We start from the raw sequence: 20,815 nt of genomic DNA, 5'->3' as shown, positions 1-20,815 counted from the left end.
CTCAAGTTTAACACCAGAACCGCCAGCCGTGACTTAAAGAAACAAATATTAGAAAACCATTAGGAGCAATTACACACAAAAAAGTACAACTTCTGTATAAAATAGCTCCATCGCTGAGAAAGAAGAAAGGGAGGGAGGGACAGCTTACCACTGGGGCACCAAGAGTTAGGGGCCTATTCCACGGGAGCTATAATCGGCTGATCCGGCCGATTATCGCTCAGTGGAATAGAGAGAACGATCAGCCGGTGATCGTGTCATCGGCTGATCGTTAATTTAGGTTCAAACCTAAAATCGGCGTTCGCCACCCGCGCATCGCTGTGTGGAATAGCGGTGCGTGGCGGTGACCGACGATCCAAGCAGCATACATTACCTAGCAGGGCTTCTCCTGCGCTCCGTCTTTCTCCCCCAGTCCTGCGCGCAAGATCAACTCCGGAGCGGCCTGACTGGGCTACCAGACCGCTCAGCCAATCACTGGCCGGGACCGCCGCGGGCAGTGATTGGCTGAGCTGTCTGATAGCTCGGTCAGGCCGCACCGAAGCTGATGCTGTGCCGCAGGACCCAGGGAGGAAGACGGTGCTAGGTAATGTATGCTGCAAGGCTGCAAGGACATCGGTAACAATGTCCCTGCAGCCCTTGCTTAACGATCATCTAGCAGATTGGCGCTTGTTTACATTGTTGCTCGGCCCATGGAATAGGACCCTTAAGCCCCTATTCCATGGGCCAACTGAGAGGAGCAAATGAGTGCTGGGGGGGGGCTGCGGGGAGCTGTGGGGGGGGGCCGCCCAGGTGATCGCTAGATCGTCCGGGCAGCCCATAGCATACAGCAGCAGTCTGCAGCCTCCTATTCCACAAGGCTATGGCAGGATATCGTTGCTGTATGAGTCGTTTGTCTTTCAACATGTTTGTCGGCTGATCGTTGCCTTCTGTTCCACGGGACGAATATCGGCCGTGATCGTGGAATAGGGCCTGAAGAAGGTAAGCTGCTGATGGGTAGAATATCCTCAATACTATCATTTTATTGCCTACCCAAATCACATGGTATCACAAAAGGGGCAGTCGGGCACAACCATCTGCTGAACATGCAAGAGGGGGAGATGGACACAACCACCCTGTGCAGCACTCTGCCCACTACCAGTATGCCCAAAAAGAGGACCATCTACAGTCCCTGGGCACCCATACTAATTGCCTTCGTACCCCCCAACATCACACATAAGGGCTAAATCAAACAAGAGGGGGGTATAAACTTCTAGTGCTGTCTCAGCACAGTCGCCGTCCTCCCTCGGAGTGGCCTCTGCTCATAGATCCTCCCGGTAATGTAACAAGGTGTTTCCTTCCTCTGATGATTGCTGTCACGCCACCCTGAGCACTCCCTGTGTGTCTTGTTTCCGCTCGCGCAGGGTGCTGCACCTTCGGCCCCAGCCGCTCCCCCACATCACCTGCGACAGAGTGAGGACGAGGACGGAGCTCAGACAGGTGACTGTTCTTTATATTATTAGTCTCCTAGATGGATACTGTCTGTGTATTTTATGTCTGATGTAATGTTACGGATACATTGTTGCATCTCAGCTCCATGTCAGTTCTCTTACCAGCTACGTATGTAGCAGAGCTGACTTTGCTGCTCAGCGCGAAAAAAAAACCCATCTGCTCTTCCTGTGAACAATCCCAAGGAACTAATGGAGAGTGAACCCTGTGCGGCTCCTGTACTGAACGCTGTGCGAGTGTCACCTATAGCTCACACCCATCTGTGCGGCTGTAGTAACAGACAATGGGTATGGGAGAAGAGCACAACTTTATTCCTTTTCTTAAAGTGTACCTGTCGATGGAAAAACTTTTGACAGATCATAGAGACAAGTTAATCGGTCCTTGTCTGAGTGTTCACACCCGTAAAGATCAGGAGAACGAGCCAGGAGAGGAACGGCCTGCAGCTCCTCGCTTTGTGTCAGTGAAAGAGTTGGGCTCCATAGACTTACATTAGGAGCTTGTTCTCACAATCGTTACGGGTTTAAACACTCAGTCTGACCCAGACGGATCAGGTTTTTCCAAGCGACAGGTACAGCAATGAGTATATAATAGAAGCAGTGATCTATAGCATGAAGTATATGCGGCGATCGCAGAACGTTTCTGAATGTTCTAGATTTTTGCACAAATTGGAGGAGACGTTGAACTCAAAAAGTCCTAAAAAAACATGTAAACATTCCCGGATCAGTCCTGCATGGCCTCGGCTTGGAGGAATTTTAACCCATTCCTCCACAGAGAACGACTTCAGCTCTGCTATGTTGGCGCTTCCCTCTCACAAGCCGCTCACTTCAGATCCTTGCACAACATTTCTATTAGAGTAATGGATGGCCCATTCCAAATCGTTATTCTTTAGCCTCGATATGCGCTTAGGGTTATCGTCTTGCTACATGATCCACGTTCTCTGGGCACTCGGCTCACAGACATTCATTGTTCATTGTTTTATCAATAATGACGGCCGTCTTGGCACGGAGGTGGCAGAGCAAACATAGAACCATGCTGGATCTGTTCCGTATAATCACCGGCATTGTCTTGCTATGTCCGGATGGTGGAGGAGTTAGAAGGCAGAAACTCCCGAATCGTGACGGTTTCTGGATCGTGATGTTGGCCGCATCTTTTCCATCTGGAATAAATCATAGACTGGATCCATCACTTCATTATAAGTATGTTTTAGCTGAGTTTTTGTGTCTATGCTTTTTTGTTTCTCGGCATCTTTATGCACGAGGGTTATCGGATGTCATCCCCCACTTATACCAGGAGCCGACCAGTCACACTGTATCTATGAATAGGAGCCAGCCGGTCAGAAACGCGTCGGATTGTGTGCCCTGTTGATCGTTTCCTATTTTGGACTTTTGTATGGAGTTTAACATGCTGCAATGAAAGAATATTATACGCACGTGCGGACCTCTCCAGTGATTCTACTGATGCCTAAGGATTTGAACGTCCAGCGGTCGTGCACTGTCCAGGTAACCTGGTTGCTATAGTTTCAGAACAAGCCCAAACCATTATACCACCATTATACTGCTATTATACCGCCATCATACTGCTATTATACCACCACCACCATGTGTCACAGATGATATAATTTTTATCCCATCCATATGATGTATTTTTATATAAAGCTTTCATCTATCCACAAAGTATTGTCCCAATAGCCTCTGGTTTGACCAGGTGATCTGCAGACGGGCAGCAATGTTCTTTATGGGGGGGCTGCAATCCTGCCATGTAGGAAAGATGGCTGCCCAGCTCCAGTCCAAGGTTCCAATGCAAATCTCTTAATTGAGAGAGCAAATCCTGACACATCTTACACATGTGGAGGTCAAATCAGACATTATACATGCATGTGGATAACGTTCTAGAGACTGAATGTTCCTAATGCAATTCTGATACCATTCTTACTTTACACAACTAGAACCAGCATAGCGTGTTATATGAGTCAATATGTTAGGGCAAACGTCTAACAAGACTTCCTCTTCAGGAGCTTGTGTCTATAGTCGCCTCCCCAGACAGATTGCGTAATTCTCTCTATGCCAGTTACCTCCAGAGATTCTGTTAACCCTGCGTGTGCAGTATGGAATATTGGGTTAACAAAGACACATCCCCCGCCCCAGTCTGTACACCTGAGATGGGTCTCCTAACGTGTTCTTTTAATGCTCGAGACGTGCAGCCCACATATTGTAACATACACCTCATATACTATTACACTTTATATAATTGGTGACTTCATAGCTCTTACCTGTTACAGTAGATGGTACCTGTTGTAAGATGTTTACATGTGGTGCATCGACTGTGGTCGCACTTGTGGCAGCCCTTGTAATGCGACCATGCACTGCCATTATCATTGTCACATAAAGACTGGGTGAATGTTTGGATCCTAAAGTTGGGCCCCTACTTTGACAAAGGTGGGGGTTAAAATTTCGCCCTGTTTGCGTTTTCTACTCCTAGACAGAGAGTTGTCAATAAGATCTTTTCTGTCGAGGGCACAGGCCAGTTCACGTACATGATATAAATATATTCTCTATACATCAAGCGTTCCCCCAATTCTTCTGACTGTGCAGCAAAAACCGCATCATCTGAACAATTGTGATGCAGACGGCTCCATTCCCCATATGGAATGTTTGTACACTGGATGGGCACAATGTGACCATTAACACCAAATTGCCAGTTATCCTTCCTATATGGATGGATTACAGATTTAACCTTTCCAATATGGATGTTGACGTCCAGAAATGGTGTACTTTTCCCCCAAACATGGAGGTTAATTTAAGATTCATATCGTTATAGTTCCCATACTGCATGAAGTCCAAGAACCTGGGTTCTGAGCCCTTCCAAATGATCAGAAGATCATCAACGTACCTGCCTATCTTCTGAAGGAATGGGTTGTGGGAAGAAAAAATATGTTGGAATTCCCATACAGGCATATAGATATTTGCTAAAGACGGGGCAAGTTTAGCCCCCATTGCAGCTCCTTGTGTCTGCAAATGAAAATTACCATCAAACATGAAAAAACTGTTCCTCAGGAGATTGTCTGTGGCCAATCCCAGAAAGTCTTGTAAATTAAAGTGTCACTGTCGTGAAAATTTTTTTGCAGAAATCAATAGTCCAGGCGATTTTAAGAAACTTTGTAATTGGGTTTATTATCCGAAAAATGCATTTTTATCATGAAAAAGCAGTTTGAAGCTCTCCCCCCTGTCTTCATTGTTCTCCTATGGAGAGAGCTAAAGAAAAGACCAAAACAGGACAACAAAGAGTTAATCTACAAATCACCTGTTATCTCCTGTAACAGTCACCACTGACCTGTCTGAGCTCTGATTACAGCTGTCACCCAGCTCCGTGCCTGTAATCCTCTGTTATCTGCTTTCTGCTGCCGGCTAACTCCCTCCTTCCTCCTCCCCCCTCCCCTCTCCATAGAGCAGACAGGGGACGTCTCCTGCAACAAGTCACAATTTTCAGATTTTTCAGAGTGGATGAAAAAGAGGAAGGAGGGGGGGGGACCTGGGAAAAGTCTTTTTACATGCAGATAATGGCATATTTGGCTAATAAACCCAATTACAAAGTTTCTTAAAATCGCCTGGACTATTGATTTCTGCAAAAAAATAAATAAAATATGACAGTGACTCTTTAAGATTATACGTACTATAGTTTTGCAAAAAAAACTCTCAAAGCCCGTCAGCCCAATTCAATGTGGATTGATGAGAACATTGCTAAAACGTCGCAGGTAGCAATGCAATAGTTGCCGTCTCCTGGCATATGTCCAAGAATGTCTAGTAGGCATTTTGAGTCACGTATAAATGTGGGAGTGATGTGTGTAAGTGACTGTAAACAATGGTCACCCATTCCCCCAGAGTTTCACCCAAGGACCCAATCCCCGCTACAATAGGCCAGGGGGGGGGACCCCTTGGATACTTTGGGCAAAGAATGAAAGACTGGGGTCACAGGCTCCGACACCCACAAATAGTCATAGGTTTTTTGATTGGTCACTCCTCTACCTAGGCTTTCTATACTTTCTCTAATCCTTTTTGGCAAATTTTGGTAGGATTACAGGATAATTTCCTATAGCTGGTCTCCTCATCCAACGAGTCCCTATTCATCTTCACATATAGACCAGCATTCAGCAGAACCCCCATCCCCCCTTTATCTGAATCTGGTCTATAACTTTCCTTCTCTCCATAGATTCCCTGTTGTATGTTTGGTTATTGCTGACTCATCATGTTTCTTTTCCACCAATTCCTGGAACCTATCCATGGCCTCAGGCCCTCAGGAAACAGGAATTAGTGGTTTTAAAGAAAGTTCACCCACTGTCTGAAACAGGGAAAGATACAATCTCTGAAGCACATAAATTTAGTAACCTGTAGATCCTGTATGCATGCACAATTTAGTATATTTAATAGGATTAGATCAATCATCTATCCCATTGTTACACTGATGGACGGCCCCTCTGTTTGGCAGCTTGGGTGCTGGATCCCGTTGTCTCCATGCTTGAGGCCGTGATCATTGTTGGAAGCATCTATAATGGCGCTGTCAGAAGTGTCATTGGTGTCTGAAAAACCGACCTTGCGACTTTTATGTTTCTGTTTCTTCTTCTTCTTTTTTGTAGTTAGACTGGATTTTGGTGATTTTTCAGTGTGTCTGAACATGGACTTATGCCAGGTATAGACCTCTTTTCTTTGATCGTCCAGTATATCTCATCTTTGTAGTATCATATCCAGAGTGTCCATCTTGTTCTTTATAGATATCTGTAAATCTTTATAGTCCTTATCATCCTCATATTTAGGGACCGAATCCTGTATAACTTTTATATTTTATCTTAGAAGAAAGAAGGGGCAGAAGCATCTGAGCATGTCTGAGATCTGAGATGTGCCTTCAAGTCAAATCTCACTCAATCAAGGAGTCTTAGGGTCCTATTCCACGGGCCGATGGGGCCCGATAAACCAGGGCTGTGGAGTCGGTAAGCCGCAGCTCCGACTCTGACTCCTGAATTTTATCAGGACCGACTCCGACTCCTGCTCCTTCATAAATGGCCGGTCATATACCAGGGGAGTTATCTATCACACTGGCTCAGCAGCTTCTCCCTAATGTCCTACATGATCCTGGGGCGACTTCTGAGGGAATAAGGAAAGATATAAAACAGCTTCTCCTGTGTGTGCAGTGGATGCAGCCAGTCTCCAGCCTCCATGTCCTGAACAACTCACAACTAGACTAGATGGGGCAGGTGGTCTTTTCCTGATGACAATCTTCTATGTTTCTAACTAAATATTTACCATACACACAGATACACTGCTAACAATGCCAGATACCTGTAATATAGAGGTCAGCCATAGTGATATAGAGGGGGTCACACATAGTGATATAGAGAGGGGTCACACATAGTGATATAGAGGGGTTACACATAGTGATATAGAGGGGTCACTGTGAGGGCAAGCAATACACACAGCACACACACAGCCTGCTGCAGCCATAGCACACACACACATACACTTATACACACAGCCTGCTGCAGTCATAGTGCACGCACACACACACACACAGCCTGCTGCAGCCATAGCACACACAGCCTGCTGCAGCCATAGCACACACACACACACACACACACTCATACACACATCCTGCTGCAGCCATACCACACACACACACACACACACACACACCTGCAGCCATAGAACACTGAAGAAAAACACACAACCTTCTCCCAGAGAGAAAATACCACACTGAGGACAAAGGTTACAGCTACACTACTTATGTCTCCTCCTCCTCTATATTATACAGGATATCTCCATATTACACTGCTGCTCATATACAATCATCCAGCATCCAGGAAGAGCCCAGCACAGATCTCCCCCCACACAATGGACTGTTCCAGCTCAGAAACAAATTGCCAAATAGTGACCGGCAACTTTTCCCCGACCACCCTTATCTAATAGAGCTAGGGACCTATTAGAATGTTGTCACAGATACACCACTCTATAATTGTGTGTATATTACTTGTCAACTACGTGCACATATAGAATATTTTTCACAGAACCACGTATTAAAAATTAACTTTTATTAAATATATTTTAAAATAGAGGGAAAAAGAACACCAGAACCATCTTTGCTGGCACACACACGTGGGGGTCGTGAGTTGTCCCAAATGGGGCTATGATTTATTTTTTTTCTCCTCTGATGTTTTGTCTCACGAGTCACAATCATTGTGTTGACTGTGGGGGATTGTCCTCAGGTTTTTGCGGCTAATGCTGTTATAATATGTTATAATCTGTTATAATATGACAACTTGACCAATGATTGTTAGCCCTGTTGGAAAATATTGTGATAATCAGAGGGGATAGAACGGTATATAGAAATATTTCGCACTTTTTGTTTTGGTGATGCTCCAAGTGCTTTATCGGAGGTCATAATCAAGAGTGTTACCCATATTCTGTATCCGATGCATAATCATTACTCTGACCCCATGTTTTTACCTCACCGTGATAACTATCATTTAGACACCATATTGGTCTGATAAGTCTCCTGAGGATCCCAGTTTGTAACACTGGGTGAAACGCGTCGAGACAAAGACAATATATAAAGATTTGTAGTATCTGAGACCTACGTTTGTGGCAGGTAGATACCTATGAGGTTACATTTATCTAGATGTGCCTTTTAGCAGTATTGGATTTTTGTTCTTTTTCCCTCTATTTTAAAATATATTTAATAAAAGTTAATTTTTAATACGTGGTTCTGTGAAAAATAACCTATCAAATATCAGAATGTTGCTCATAAAATATTTAAAGCTGGAGTCTGAGTCGGTACATTTTTTTCCGATTCCGACTCCAGCCAAAACTAGCTCCGACTTAGACTCCAGCCAAAACTAGCTCTGACTCCGACTCCACAGCCCTGCGATAAATGAGCGCCCATCTGCTAGATCGGCGCTCGTTTACTGGGCCTATTCCACGGCCCGATTATCGTTAAACAAGGGCTGCAGGGACATTGTTACCGATGTCCTTGCAGCCCTAGTTTAACTAGTATACAGTACATTACCTATGCAGGGTGCAGGGCTCCTCTTCTCCCGGGTCCCGCGTGCTCCTCCAGCATCAGGGCGGCCTGTCTCGGCTGACAACCGCTCAGCCAATCACTGGCCGGGACCGCCGTGGCCAGTGATTGGCCGAGCAGCCTGTCAGCTGAGACAGGCCGCCCTGACGCTGGAACGCACGGGACCAGGGGAGAAGCAGGAGAAGAGGAGCCCTGCACCCTGCATAGGTAATGTATATCGCTAGGCGCCCGACAAATATACTGTAGGTCCTAACCTATATCAACGATCAGCCGATGACAACGATCGGCTGATCATTGTCTTTATTCCACGGAGGGATAATCGCCCCGATTCGGCCGAATATTGCTCCGTGGAATAGAGACAACAATCAGCACTAACGAATATTCGATCCCATTATAGTCTATGGGGAAAAAAATTGCGGCACTTGGAAATCCAAATTCGACCACTTGGAGGTCACCAAGTCCCCCATGAACCCTCCCTAAATAATGCCAACACCTCCGGAATGACACTGGGACATTAGGGGGAGCATGCCTGGGTGCACCCAACACCCCAAAATCGCAGTATAATGCCACTCTCCGCAGTTGTGAAGGAAAAATATTTGCGAACACTTTACGAACATTTATGGCAATGTTCACACATTTCCTTCCTATTTCTTGCGCAGCGTTACATACATGATTCCAATGTGCATCCGCAGAGCGTCATGTTATTCGCGCGTATCACGCGTCATGCTGTACGAACGTTACTGGAACAGTATATATAACGTGCCCTTAGTGGGCTAAACCAGGGACACTATAAGTCACTTGTACACACAGGGTACTGGAATGAATACACCTGCTGATGCTGCTGCTGTTGTTATCATCTATTTCTTAGCACTGAGAAGCTTTGGATGCAGAGATGACTTTTTCGCTGGATCTTCGCCCTGAAAAGGACTTTTGGGTTCTGTAGTAATCCTGCCTAACCAAAACGCTACTAAAACCTATCTCTCCCTGCTGCAAGATCTCTCCCTGGCTAGGTTGAAAGCTCATCTGCGGTCGAGAGGTTTAAGATTCGAGGTCATGTGGTTCAGCCACCCAATGAGGGTAGACGCCGTTTTCGCGCTGCGTGCGTACTCCCAGGGTCCCTCACGGCCTCCCTGCATGGTGATTGGATTAAAAAAAGCGCCAACTGCGATGGGAGGACTTTCAAATTCCTGCGTATTCGTCACACTACTCGATTGAATTTGAATCTTTTGAATACCGCAATATTCCATCGAATACCATCTCGATTGAATCGTATTCCCTCATCTCTAGATATTACTATTACTGTGCATAGGATATCACTATTACTGATCCTTTAGGAAGTCACTGTTTGTTTATGTTGGGTAGTGAAAGTCCTCTATATAATCTGACAGCTGAACCTCACCTCTGGGTGTGACAGGTGCTATACGTTTATATATAGTCATTAAGAGGAGGTACAACTAATTGTTACAGCTGTGCGAAATTACCCGGTTATTATCCGTGTCATTAATATCTGCAAAAGAAAGGAGTTTTAATGTTAAACATATTTTTATAAGCATTTTTGTTGCAATTTTTTTTCCATTTTACTGTCTATGTTATAAAATAATCCTGTATTCTTGCAGTTTTCAGTCTGGTCACTAGGCCTAAAACTAAGCTGAGACTTCCTGTTGTGTCTGTGATGATAAGGAGGAGGCTGCCAAAAAGTGATCTGTACAGCGTTACAGAAAGGTGACATCAGTAGATAGAGAAGACAATAGGGGCAGAGACCTTCCCACAGAGGATGCTTACTAGTGTTCCCATACAATAAATAGGGTCTGGAGATATTCATTGCTGTAAAGCATGTCATCAGTTAAAACAGCTCCAGCCAGATGGTTGCCCACATGATAATGCACTAACAATAAAAAAATAAGGAAATTACAAGAACAAGTCCACCCAGAATACTGGAGCTTACAATTATAATAGATAAGCTACACCCGATGTATAAGATGCCTATACAGGAATGTTCTAGAAGCTCAAGAAATATTCTGTCTTCTCTCCAGGTGTTACAGGATGGCTGGGCAGTGGGATACTCCGGTACAGGACACCTCGAGACAGGAGACAAGCAGTGAGATGGATTCTGGGTAAGTCATGGCTCTCTTTACCTGATTGTGGAAAGTGAACTATTCTTACAATGGGGCAGTTACTATTGTACATTGTTATTATTGCAAACAAAAACAGGTGTAGGGATAGGTCTATTATGTGCCAAAAATAGAGACAAATTCTTGACAAGACTAATAGTTGGTCTAAACATAAAGCCCCTTTACAGTGATCAGTGATGAGTATTCCTGGGGACGGCCCTGGGCCCAATAATCGCCCCATGTACAGGAGCCAGTGATCAGTGATGAGTATTTCTGGGGACGACCATGGGCCCAATAATCGCCCTGTGTCCAGGAGTCAGTGATCAGTGTACCTGGGGACGGCCATGGGCCTGATAATCGCCCTGTGTACAGGAGTCAGTGATCAGTGGTGAGTGTACCTGGGGACGGCCATGGGCCTGATAATCGCCCGGTGTACAGGAGACAGTGATCAGTGATAAGTATTCCTGGGGACGGCCATGGGCCCAATAATCGCCCTGTGTACAGGGGCCAGTGATCAGTGATGATTATTCCTGGGGACAGCCATGGGCCCAATAATCGCCCCATGTACAGGGGCCAGTGATCAGTGATGAGTATTCCTGGGGACGACCATGGGCCTAATAATCGCCCTGTGTACAGGAGCAGGTGATCAGTGATGAGTATTCCTGGGGACGACCATGGGCCTAATAATCGCCCTGTGTACAGGAGCCGGTGATCAGTGATGAGTGTACCTGGGGACGGCCTTGGGCCCAATAATCGCCCTGTGTCCAGGAGTCAGTGATCAGTGATCAGTGTACCTGGGGACGGCCATGGGCCTGATAATCGCCCTGTGTACAGGAGCCAGTGATCAGTGATGAGTATTCCTGGGGACGGCCATGGGCCCAATAATCGCCCTGTGTACAGGAGCTGGTGATCAGTGATGATTATTCCTGGGGACAGCCATGGGCCCAATAATCGCCCCATGTACAGGGGCCAGTGATCAGTGATGAGTATTCCTGGGGACGGCCATGGGCCCCATAATCGGCCCATGTACAGGAGCCAGTGATCAGTGATGAGTATTCCTGGGGACAGCCATGGGCCCCATAATCGCCCCATGTACAGGAGCCAGTGATCAGTGATGAGTATTCCTGGGGACGGCCATGGGCCCAATAATCGGCATGTGTCCAGGAGTCAGTGATCAGTGATGAGTGTACCTGGGGATGGCCATGGGCCCAATAATCGCTTTGTGTACAGAAGCCGGTGATTAGTGATGAGTATACCTGGGAACGGCCATGGGCCTGATAATCGGCCTGTGTACAGGAGCCAGTGATTAGTGATTAGTATTCCTGGGGACGGCCATGGGCCCAATAATCGCCCTGTGTACAGGAGCCAGTGATTAGTGATTAGTATTCCTGGGGACGGCCATGGTCCCAATAATCGCCCCATGTACAGGAGCCAGTAATCAGTGATGAGTATTCCTGGGGACGGTCATGGTCCCAATAATCGGCCCGTGTACAGGAGTCAGTGATCAGTGGTGAGTGTACCTGGGGACGGCCTTGGGCCTAATAATCGCCCCATGTACAGGAGCCAGTAATCAGTGATGAGTATTCCTGGGGACGGTCATGGTCCCAATAATCGGCCCGTGTACAGGAGCCAGTGATAGTGATCAGTTGTGATTTGTGCGCTTTGGTCTCTTAGTCATATCTAACCACCAGAAGTCATTCACTCACAGGTGTTTCCTGTTCCATGTTCACTTTCTATGGTTTCATGCCTTTTATATTTTCTAATGAATTTAATTTCCTAACAGAGAAACCTCCATCCAGCGCTGCACAATCCGGATACAAACAGCTTTATTTAACATATTATAAAGGCTAGAGGCTGGGAGATATATATAGGCCTACGCGTTTCAGGGTTTCCCCCTTCAGAGCACAATGACACGTACTGTACGCAGATGTCAGCTATATAAATGAAGTGTACAGAACAATATACATAGGAGAAGGTACAGATACAGACCTTCTATGGTTCTATACAAAAATGTCATATCCGAAACTAGGGGTCCTATTAGACAGGCTGATCAATAATGTAAATGAGCTCCAATCTGCTAGACCGGCACTCGTTTACTGATCCTATCACACGGCTCAACAATCATTTAGCAAGGGCTGTATTAGATGGCCAGATAAGCGTGGCCAATCTGTTAAATCGGTGCTCGCTTACCGTGCCTATTACGCGGCTCGACTATTGTGCTGCAAGGGTTATCGATGTCCGTGCCACTCTTGCTCTTAATAGTAATTAATAAACTTTTATACTTACCTCTCCGCACTCCCCAGTGTTCTATTAGCTTTCCTCCACTCACTGCAGCTGCTGTTGAAGCTTCTAGACCTGTCTCATCAGTGACAAGCCGCTCAGCCAATCACTGGCCGAGAGAGGACAGCGGATTGGCTAAGCAGCCTGTCACTTCAGACACGTATGCTTCAGGCGCGGCTGTGGTGAGCAGGGAACAGGAAGAAGGACATCGGGGAGCATGGAGAGGTAAGTATATATGTTTATTATTTTCAAAACGCTTTTATCAGCCACCAACCGCGCACCTCCTATTACACAAAGCGATATACTTTTCTGGATATAGAAAATAATAAAGTTATACATTACCTCTCCATGCTCCCCAGTGTCCTCTTGACTTTTCCCTGCTCCTGTCTGAAGTGACACGCCTCTCAGCCAATCACTGGCTAAGATGGGACAGTTCCACAGCCAGTGATTGGCTAAGCGGCCTGACAATGCTTAGATGGCTTCATACGTTCCAGCGGCGGCTGCGGTGAACAGGCAGGAGGACACTAGGGAGAGTGGAGAGGTAAGTATAGTGTTTATTATTTTCTACATACTTACATCTGCCGCCTATTACCCTGAGCTTTGCAGGGTCGGTGACCAATGATTTTATAACGTGCTGAAAGACCATGATCATCTCACGATCGTCTCCTTGGCTGATCGTTGTCTTTATTACACAGGGCAATATCTGCCTGAATCGGCCCGATTGAGCAGGTAATCGCTCTGTTTAATTGGACGTCTCCCATATGGAGTTCATGAATATGTCTGGTCAATGCGATGACATTCACATATTCACTAATAATGTTGGGTATACACCTGTGGATACTTACCCTTACTTAGATGACGGGTGGAGACCTGGAGGATTGTATTACTAACCGTCTCCTTCTTATAGAAGGAGAGAACTATTTTGCTGCCCAGCATGGTTAAACATGTTTAGTACTCGGATATAAGTAGCACTGGGCAACCTAATGGTACGATCCAGAGACAGAATGGTATATCGATGTTCTAGGCTATGGTGTCTTTGAAATAGTAACTGATATCTATGGGCATATTGGTATAGAATAATAGTTTCTATTTGGCTCTTGCTCTTTCCAATAAGTATCTCCCCACTTCGCCAGTTTATGTTTCTTCTCAACTTGATCATATCATTTGCTAAAGTGGATTTCAGTCTAAACCCAATTGAGGACCCAGAAGCACATAAATGTACTTTGCCGTTTCCATTTATATGTTATGTATATGGATCCTGAGTCGCTAAGGTTGGTTTTCCTATTCGGATATCTCCTGTGGGTCCTACTCTTGTGGCTGTTCCAAGCTGCCAGATCTTAGATACCACTAACACAGTGAGGGGATAAACTTGTTTGTTCTTTAATTATTTTTTTTTATTTTCTTCTCTCCTTGCTGCCGTTAGGTACTTTGCGGAAACACCTGTAAGCACTCAAGAGACACCAATCTTAAGGACCCAAGGACAGGAACCTAACCCAAGGACTGAAATCTACTGGGATAAGAATTTAACATCTTTCGAGAGCTGCAAGTGGGAAAATAATGCTATAAAGAAGACATACCTAGACATACTAGATGACAACCACGCTACTGAACATCATGACATCTCGTGGATTAGTTACAATAGGAATGGCTCTGAAGAATATGAAGAAAAAAGGAAGATCTCAGACGGGTTTAGTACCAAGGACAATGCGCCCACTGATCTTAAAGAAGACAGATCACAAGAGATCACAAGAAAGAATTACCACTCCACCATGCCTTGTGCACTTGAGAATTATGTTCCCACAGCCTCATCATTAGACGACAGTACTACCAACGTTTTTAAGGAGAATTTTGCACCCGAAAAGCATAGATCAAATAACAATGCCACCAAGGTCTCTGCATCAGGACACGATGGTGACTGCAAACCCAGTAATGAATTACTTGCCCATCATGAGGTTAGCAACAGCTTTTCTCCAGCTAGTCAGACTGATGGGGATGTCTCCGATTCCAGGATGGATGGTGGTACCAGTATAGATGCTTGTACTACCACTACATGCTGCAAGCTGCAAGGTGGAGCCAACATGGACAAAAATAACACAGAAGAAAGAAAGATCAAAATTTCCACAGCCCATGGAGGAGACAACAATGACAATTCATGCCATGTACCAAACATTAACAAAGCTGATATCAAAGGAGGAAAAAGCAAAGCCTTTGACTGGACTAGCCATAATTATAATGCCTCCAGAGGTCTTCTACAAGACGGCAATGTTACAGAAGTCACAAGGCCAGGTGACCATACCACTATAATCTTGAGTTCAGGAGACAGTGTTACAGCCAACTCTGGAGAGAACAACCCTACACTGGAAGAGCAAAGCGTAAACAGCAGTACTACTCAGGTCTCTGAATCAGGACACGATTGTAATGTGGGCTATAAACCCAATGTTACCCGCTGCAAGATGCAAGATAGAGCCAACATGGACAAAAATAATGCCAGAGACTCAAAGATCAAAACTTTCCATGGAGGAGACAACAATGACTATTCATGCCATGGACCAAACATCCTAGAAACTAATGTTGGAGAAGGAAAAGGCGATGTATTTAATAGCACTAGTCCTATCGACAATTCCTCTGCAGGTCTTCTACAAGACGGTGATGTTACAGAAGTCACAAGGCCAAAAGGCCATACCACCATGATGTTGAAGTCCAACCTTACACTAAAAGAGAAGAGCTCAAACATCAGTACTACTGGGGTCTTTGTATCAGGACACAATGGAGATGTTGGCTACAGACCCAGTGATGAAACTGTTGCCCATCATGAGGTTAACAATAGCTTTTCCCGAGCTAGTAAGACTGGTCGGGATGCCTCAGACTTAAAAAATGATGGTGGTACCAGTGTAGATGCTTATACCACCACTACGCACTGCAAGCTGCAAGATGGAGCCAACATGGACAAAAATAATGCCAAAGACTCTGAGATCAAAATTTCCACAGACTATGGAGAAGACAACAACTGTTCATTCCATACAGAAAAAGTTCCATACAGAAAAACTCATACCGGAGAAAGAAATGAAAAAGTTCTTAATGGCGCTAGTCCTAATGACAATTCCTCCACAAGTCTTCTACATGACAGCAATGTTACAGAAGTCACAAGACCAGAAGACCGTAGCGCCTTAATCATGAGATCAGAAGACAGTGCTATAGTCAGCTGTGAAGAGAAGAATCTTACACTAGGAGGGCATAGATCAGACAATGGTGCTACTAAGGTTTCTGAATCAGAACACAATGTGAAAAATCATAGAGGAGGAACCTCAAGACCATACAATGGGGGAGCAGGCTTATGGAAAGTCTTATGCTTTGCTATAGGCATGATGGTTCTGGTAAATGAGGCACAAGGTAAGTGCAAACATGAATACAATGTTAATAATCCAATATTTTTAAGGGAACACATAGAAATGAGGAGTGATCATTAGTCAGAAGGGGGGAAACATTAGGTTTTACAGGTGTCCTGTCCATAGTTTCTTAGATTTTATTGCATGTTGCCTGGAAGTGACATGACCTGGTAGACAAGTGGATAATGGAGATTTATGGTGGGGCAGTCTTGAGGGTCAGAGCCGCAATACTCCATTTTACAATGGAGCAATGCACAGAAATGAGGGGACCAAAGTAGTCAAAATGGAGGCCTCTCCTGGTAGATGTTATATATATAAAAGTGACATTATGGGAGGTTTGCACATGGCATAACACAACTGTTTCGGTTGCTTTTCAGCACCGTGTCATCTCTGCTCCCAGCTGTTACACATTACTTATATGGATACAATGTAGCAAACTCATTTCCTGTCCGTCCATGTTTGTCCACAGCTTCCCCCGTCTCGTCACAATGGTTTCAGTTCAAGTTCTCTTTGAAAAACAAATCCCTCATGAACCAATGTCTGGTCTTCAAGAATATGGACAATCTCCGATCAGGTCCGGTCTGCACAGTCAACCTAAAGAAGGTCCCATCCTACCACAACTGCTCAGACTCACAGTCTTGGTTGATTGCAGAAAATGACACAGATATAGTGATGATGATTGAGGTGAACAGCACACAGGGCATCAACATGGAGTATGGGAATGGTTTAAACGGAGAAAATGTGCAAGGAATCTATGGAGGTAAGAAGAGTCAGACCAGTGTGAATGGCTAAAATCTGCCAAAACTTTCTATGTCATGTATGGAAGCAGCACAGAGTATTACAGCATGTGACTAAAAGAAGTGACAAATGGGCCATCACAGACTGAGAGGTACATAGTAGAAATATCTGGGTTGTCAGCAGCACAGAGTATGTCAGGTGTAGAGTGAGCTGATCCAGTGGGCGATCACTGACTAGAAGTTATTTAGTAGAAATATCTGGGTCGTCAGCAGCACAGAGTATGTCAGTATTCCCATCTTGTTGGAGTTCAAAAACTAAAAGTTATACAGCGGAACGTGTATAACACAAGCAGCACAGAGTTTTTAAGGAACATATTGTTCTTATCTCGTGGGTGGTCACAGACTGAGAGGAAAGCTGGACATATACATAGAGAAATCATCTAATGTTTATGGGGGTCTCCTGACTCTCCCCTAAGCTGACAGCTATGTGATATGTAAGGCCAACTTTACTAAGGGAGTGCGACATGATTCCAGCAGCACAGAGTATATCAGGAGAGAAGTAGGCTAGTCATGTGGGATGTTATATAGAGAGGTACGGCAGGGCCGTTTTAATACATTGGCGGGCCCGGTGCACAAACCTCAAGAGTGGGCCCCCCCTTTTCCCTTTCAGCACCCACCCCCCTCCGCACGTTATCAGAATCGGTGCTCCACACACAGTATAATGCCCTGAATGTGCCCCCACACTGTATTATACATAAGGTATAACACTATTTCCACCATACAGTGATTACATATTACATGAAAACTGCACTGAACAGAACTGAAAGATATCACCAATGATTGCCTCCCTCTGTACCCCTATATAGAAGTTACACCCCTCTGTACCAATATATAGTAGTTACACCCCTCTGTACCCCTATATAGTAGTTACACCCTTCTGTGCCCCTATATAGTAGTTACCTCCCTCTGTACCCCTATATAGTAGTTACATTCTTCTGTGCCCCTATATAGTAGTTACACCCTTCTGTGCCCCTATATAGTAGTTACACCCTTCTGTGCCCCTATATAGAAGTTACACCCTTCTATGCCCCTATATAGTAGTTACACCCTTCTGTGCCCCTATATAGTAGTTACACCCTTCTATGCCCCTATATAGTAGTTACACCCTTCTGTGCCCCTATATAGTAGTTACACCCTTCTGTGCCCCTATAGTTTTAATGTGTCCCTTAATAATTAGATATGCCCTGTGCCCCAGTATAGTAGTAAGGTCCCTATATAATATAGGACACTCTGTGCAGCCCCAATGTAGTATAGACCCCTGTGTGCTGCCCTCAGTGGTATATACCCCTTGTATGCTGCCCTCAGTAGTATATACCCCTTGTGTGCTGCCCTCAGTAGTATATAGCTCCCCCTGTGCTTCCCCCCCGTAGTATATAGCCCCCTATGCACTTCCCCCCAGAAGTATCTAGTCTCCCTGTGTGCTCTCCCTCTGTAGTATTTAGCCCCCAGTGCTCCACCCCAGTAGTATATAGCCCCCTGTGCTCCCCACAGTGGTATATAGCCACCCTGTGCTCCCCCCCAGTGATATATAGCCCCCCCTGTGCTCCCCTCCTCCCCCCAGTGGTATATAGCCCCCCTGTGCTCCACCCAAGTGGTATATAGCCCCCCTGTGCTCCACCCCAGTGGTATATAGCCCCCTTGTGCTCCACCCAAGTGGTATATAGCCCCCCTGTGCTCCCCTCCTCCAGTGGTATATAGCCCCCCCCCTCCGTAGTAGATAGCCCCCTGCATGTGCACCATTGGCCCTATGGTTAAAGCGGCCCTGGGGTACGTCCCCTCAACATTACGGAGTATTCCAGAAGAGGAGTGTGCTGCACATGTGAATGGTTGCAGGCTGACCTTTTACACAGTGCAAAGTGAGTGGTCCAAGCAGCACAGAGTATTTCGGCAGCAGGGTGGAGTGACCTTGCAGGAAGCAGTGACCTGACCTCTGGTGATGGGGCTGGTGGGGTCGGGGCTTCTTGGGTGTCCTGTAACGTTGCTGTAATATGTGGCCACGCTTCTATGTTTCTCTTATCACACGACTTACCACCAATTTTATTTTCCAGGACGGCTGAGTGAGGGAGAAGTGATGGCAAAAATAGCTGAATACCCCAAACTCTCTAACAGCTCAACATCCGTGATGACTGAACCCCCTAACAGCCCTCCCCCACGGGCGCAGGACGACCCCTATACTGTGTGGATTGCAATAGGAATTCCTGCAGCCATTGTTCTTGGTCTTGTTGCACTATTACTGTACTGTCTCTGCCCAGGATGTAAGAGGTAATCATCATCGTGTATTAACCAATCACAGCTCAGCTTTATCCCACACCTGATTACCATAACTAACCACACGTCTGCCGACCATATACATAACACCTTACTTCTGACCTGCTAACCCAAAACTGTCCATTCTTCCCTTTCTTCTACATCAAACTTCGAATAATAATGATGGTTCGGCCATAGGGGTCACCATTTACAGGGGCTCTATGTCACTAGTGCTAGTGGTAGGAGGGGGTCATACATGGCACTGGTGCATGCACACAGTATACACTTACACAAGACAAAGCAAAGCACATGCAACGCTGTATTACACGGCACGATGCTAAGGGGGAAGCGAGAGCCAACCTGTCAGGTCAGCACTCACTTCCCCATCATTAGCGGGAGGGGTTGCCGATTCTTAGATCGTCCAGGTTGCCAATTGAAGTCAGCTCCACTCCTAATGCAAAACACAGCAGAGCAATTTTGTCATGATTGGCCTTTGAAAGACCACCATGTCGAGTGATTGTGGTATTTTAACAGAGGTTATTGCACCAAATGATTATTGGCCGGAACGATAATCGTTTGGAGTAATAAGGTCTTTGGTCCCATTATTGGACATTTCATTGCCATAAAGAGCCAGCCCCATGGCATTGAATCCCAATCCAGAGGCCGCACCTGCATGGAGGTTCAGTGTCTTTCATGGGGGTTTGGTTATTTCCATCACATTTCATTAATAGTTAATAAATCTGGCTCCTATGAGGATGTACATATGTGTGAGGGAGATGGAGGAGCCTCGCTGGGGGGAGGAATCGGGGGAATGAATATGGGAATATATCACAGGATACATGGTGGTCAGGAAGAGACTGGCTGGGGCCGCTGTGTAACTGGGAGCCATTAAACCTCATAAATATTTCTTGTTACTTTGGCAGTAAGGTGGCAACCAACAGGACCTCCGAACCTGACACCAACAGGACCTCCGAAACCGACGCCAGATCCAACCCCAGTGCCATGCCTTTATTGGATAGACCGCCTACAAATGGGAGCATCAATGGACAAGTTCCCACTGAGGAAGATCAAGAGGAAGTCGTCTGATCTGCTGGACGTTCTCCACAACCACGTAGAAGACTCTTCTGTTTTTTTCTGTATTCTTCTGCTTCTTAATGATTTTATAGCAATATTTCCCCTTGTGAATCCATGGGTTTACTATGTTTTATGGAAAAGAGTGTCATGGTACCGAATGACCATCTTCTACCACTAGTGGGGTGGCATCAGGTTCAGTTTTGGTGAACACCAGGGCGTTACTGATACCTAATGAAGGTTTCTAAGAATGTCTAACAAAGACAACCGTGTAAAGCTGGCCGTACACGTCACATAAATCTGCGTAACACATTGGCCGCATGTATGTGAGTGTTACCAGGGTGGGATAGGTTGCTTATCCTCCTGCTGCCCACATAGA

The 20,815-nt window shown here is 45.6% G+C and overlaps 1 protein-coding gene across 1 annotated transcript; it reads left to right on the top strand.

Moving 5' to 3' along the window:
- The first annotated feature begins 1,138 nt into the window (after positions 1-1,138).
- On the top strand, positions 1,139-20,451 carry LOC138768835 (uncharacterized). The gene is made up of 6 exons (XM_069946795.1): positions 1,139-1,473; positions 10,578-10,658; positions 14,359-16,325; positions 16,791-17,081; positions 19,167-19,380; positions 20,289-20,451. The coding sequence occupies exons 2-6, from the start codon at positions 10,588-10,590 to the stop codon at positions 20,449-20,451; spliced, it is 2,706 nt and encodes a 901-aa protein (XP_069802896.1). The 5' UTR covers positions 1,139-1,473; positions 10,578-10,587.
- Positions 20,452-20,815: the final 364 nt, after the last annotated feature.

This window comes from Dendropsophus ebraccatus, chromosome 12 (assembly GCF_027789765.1).
Source record: "Dendropsophus ebraccatus isolate aDenEbr1 chromosome 12, aDenEbr1.pat, whole genome shotgun sequence".
NCBI classification, from domain to species: domain Eukaryota; kingdom Metazoa; phylum Chordata; class Amphibia; order Anura; family Hylidae; genus Dendropsophus; species Dendropsophus ebraccatus.
This window is presented reverse-complemented; position numbering and strand designations above follow the sequence as displayed.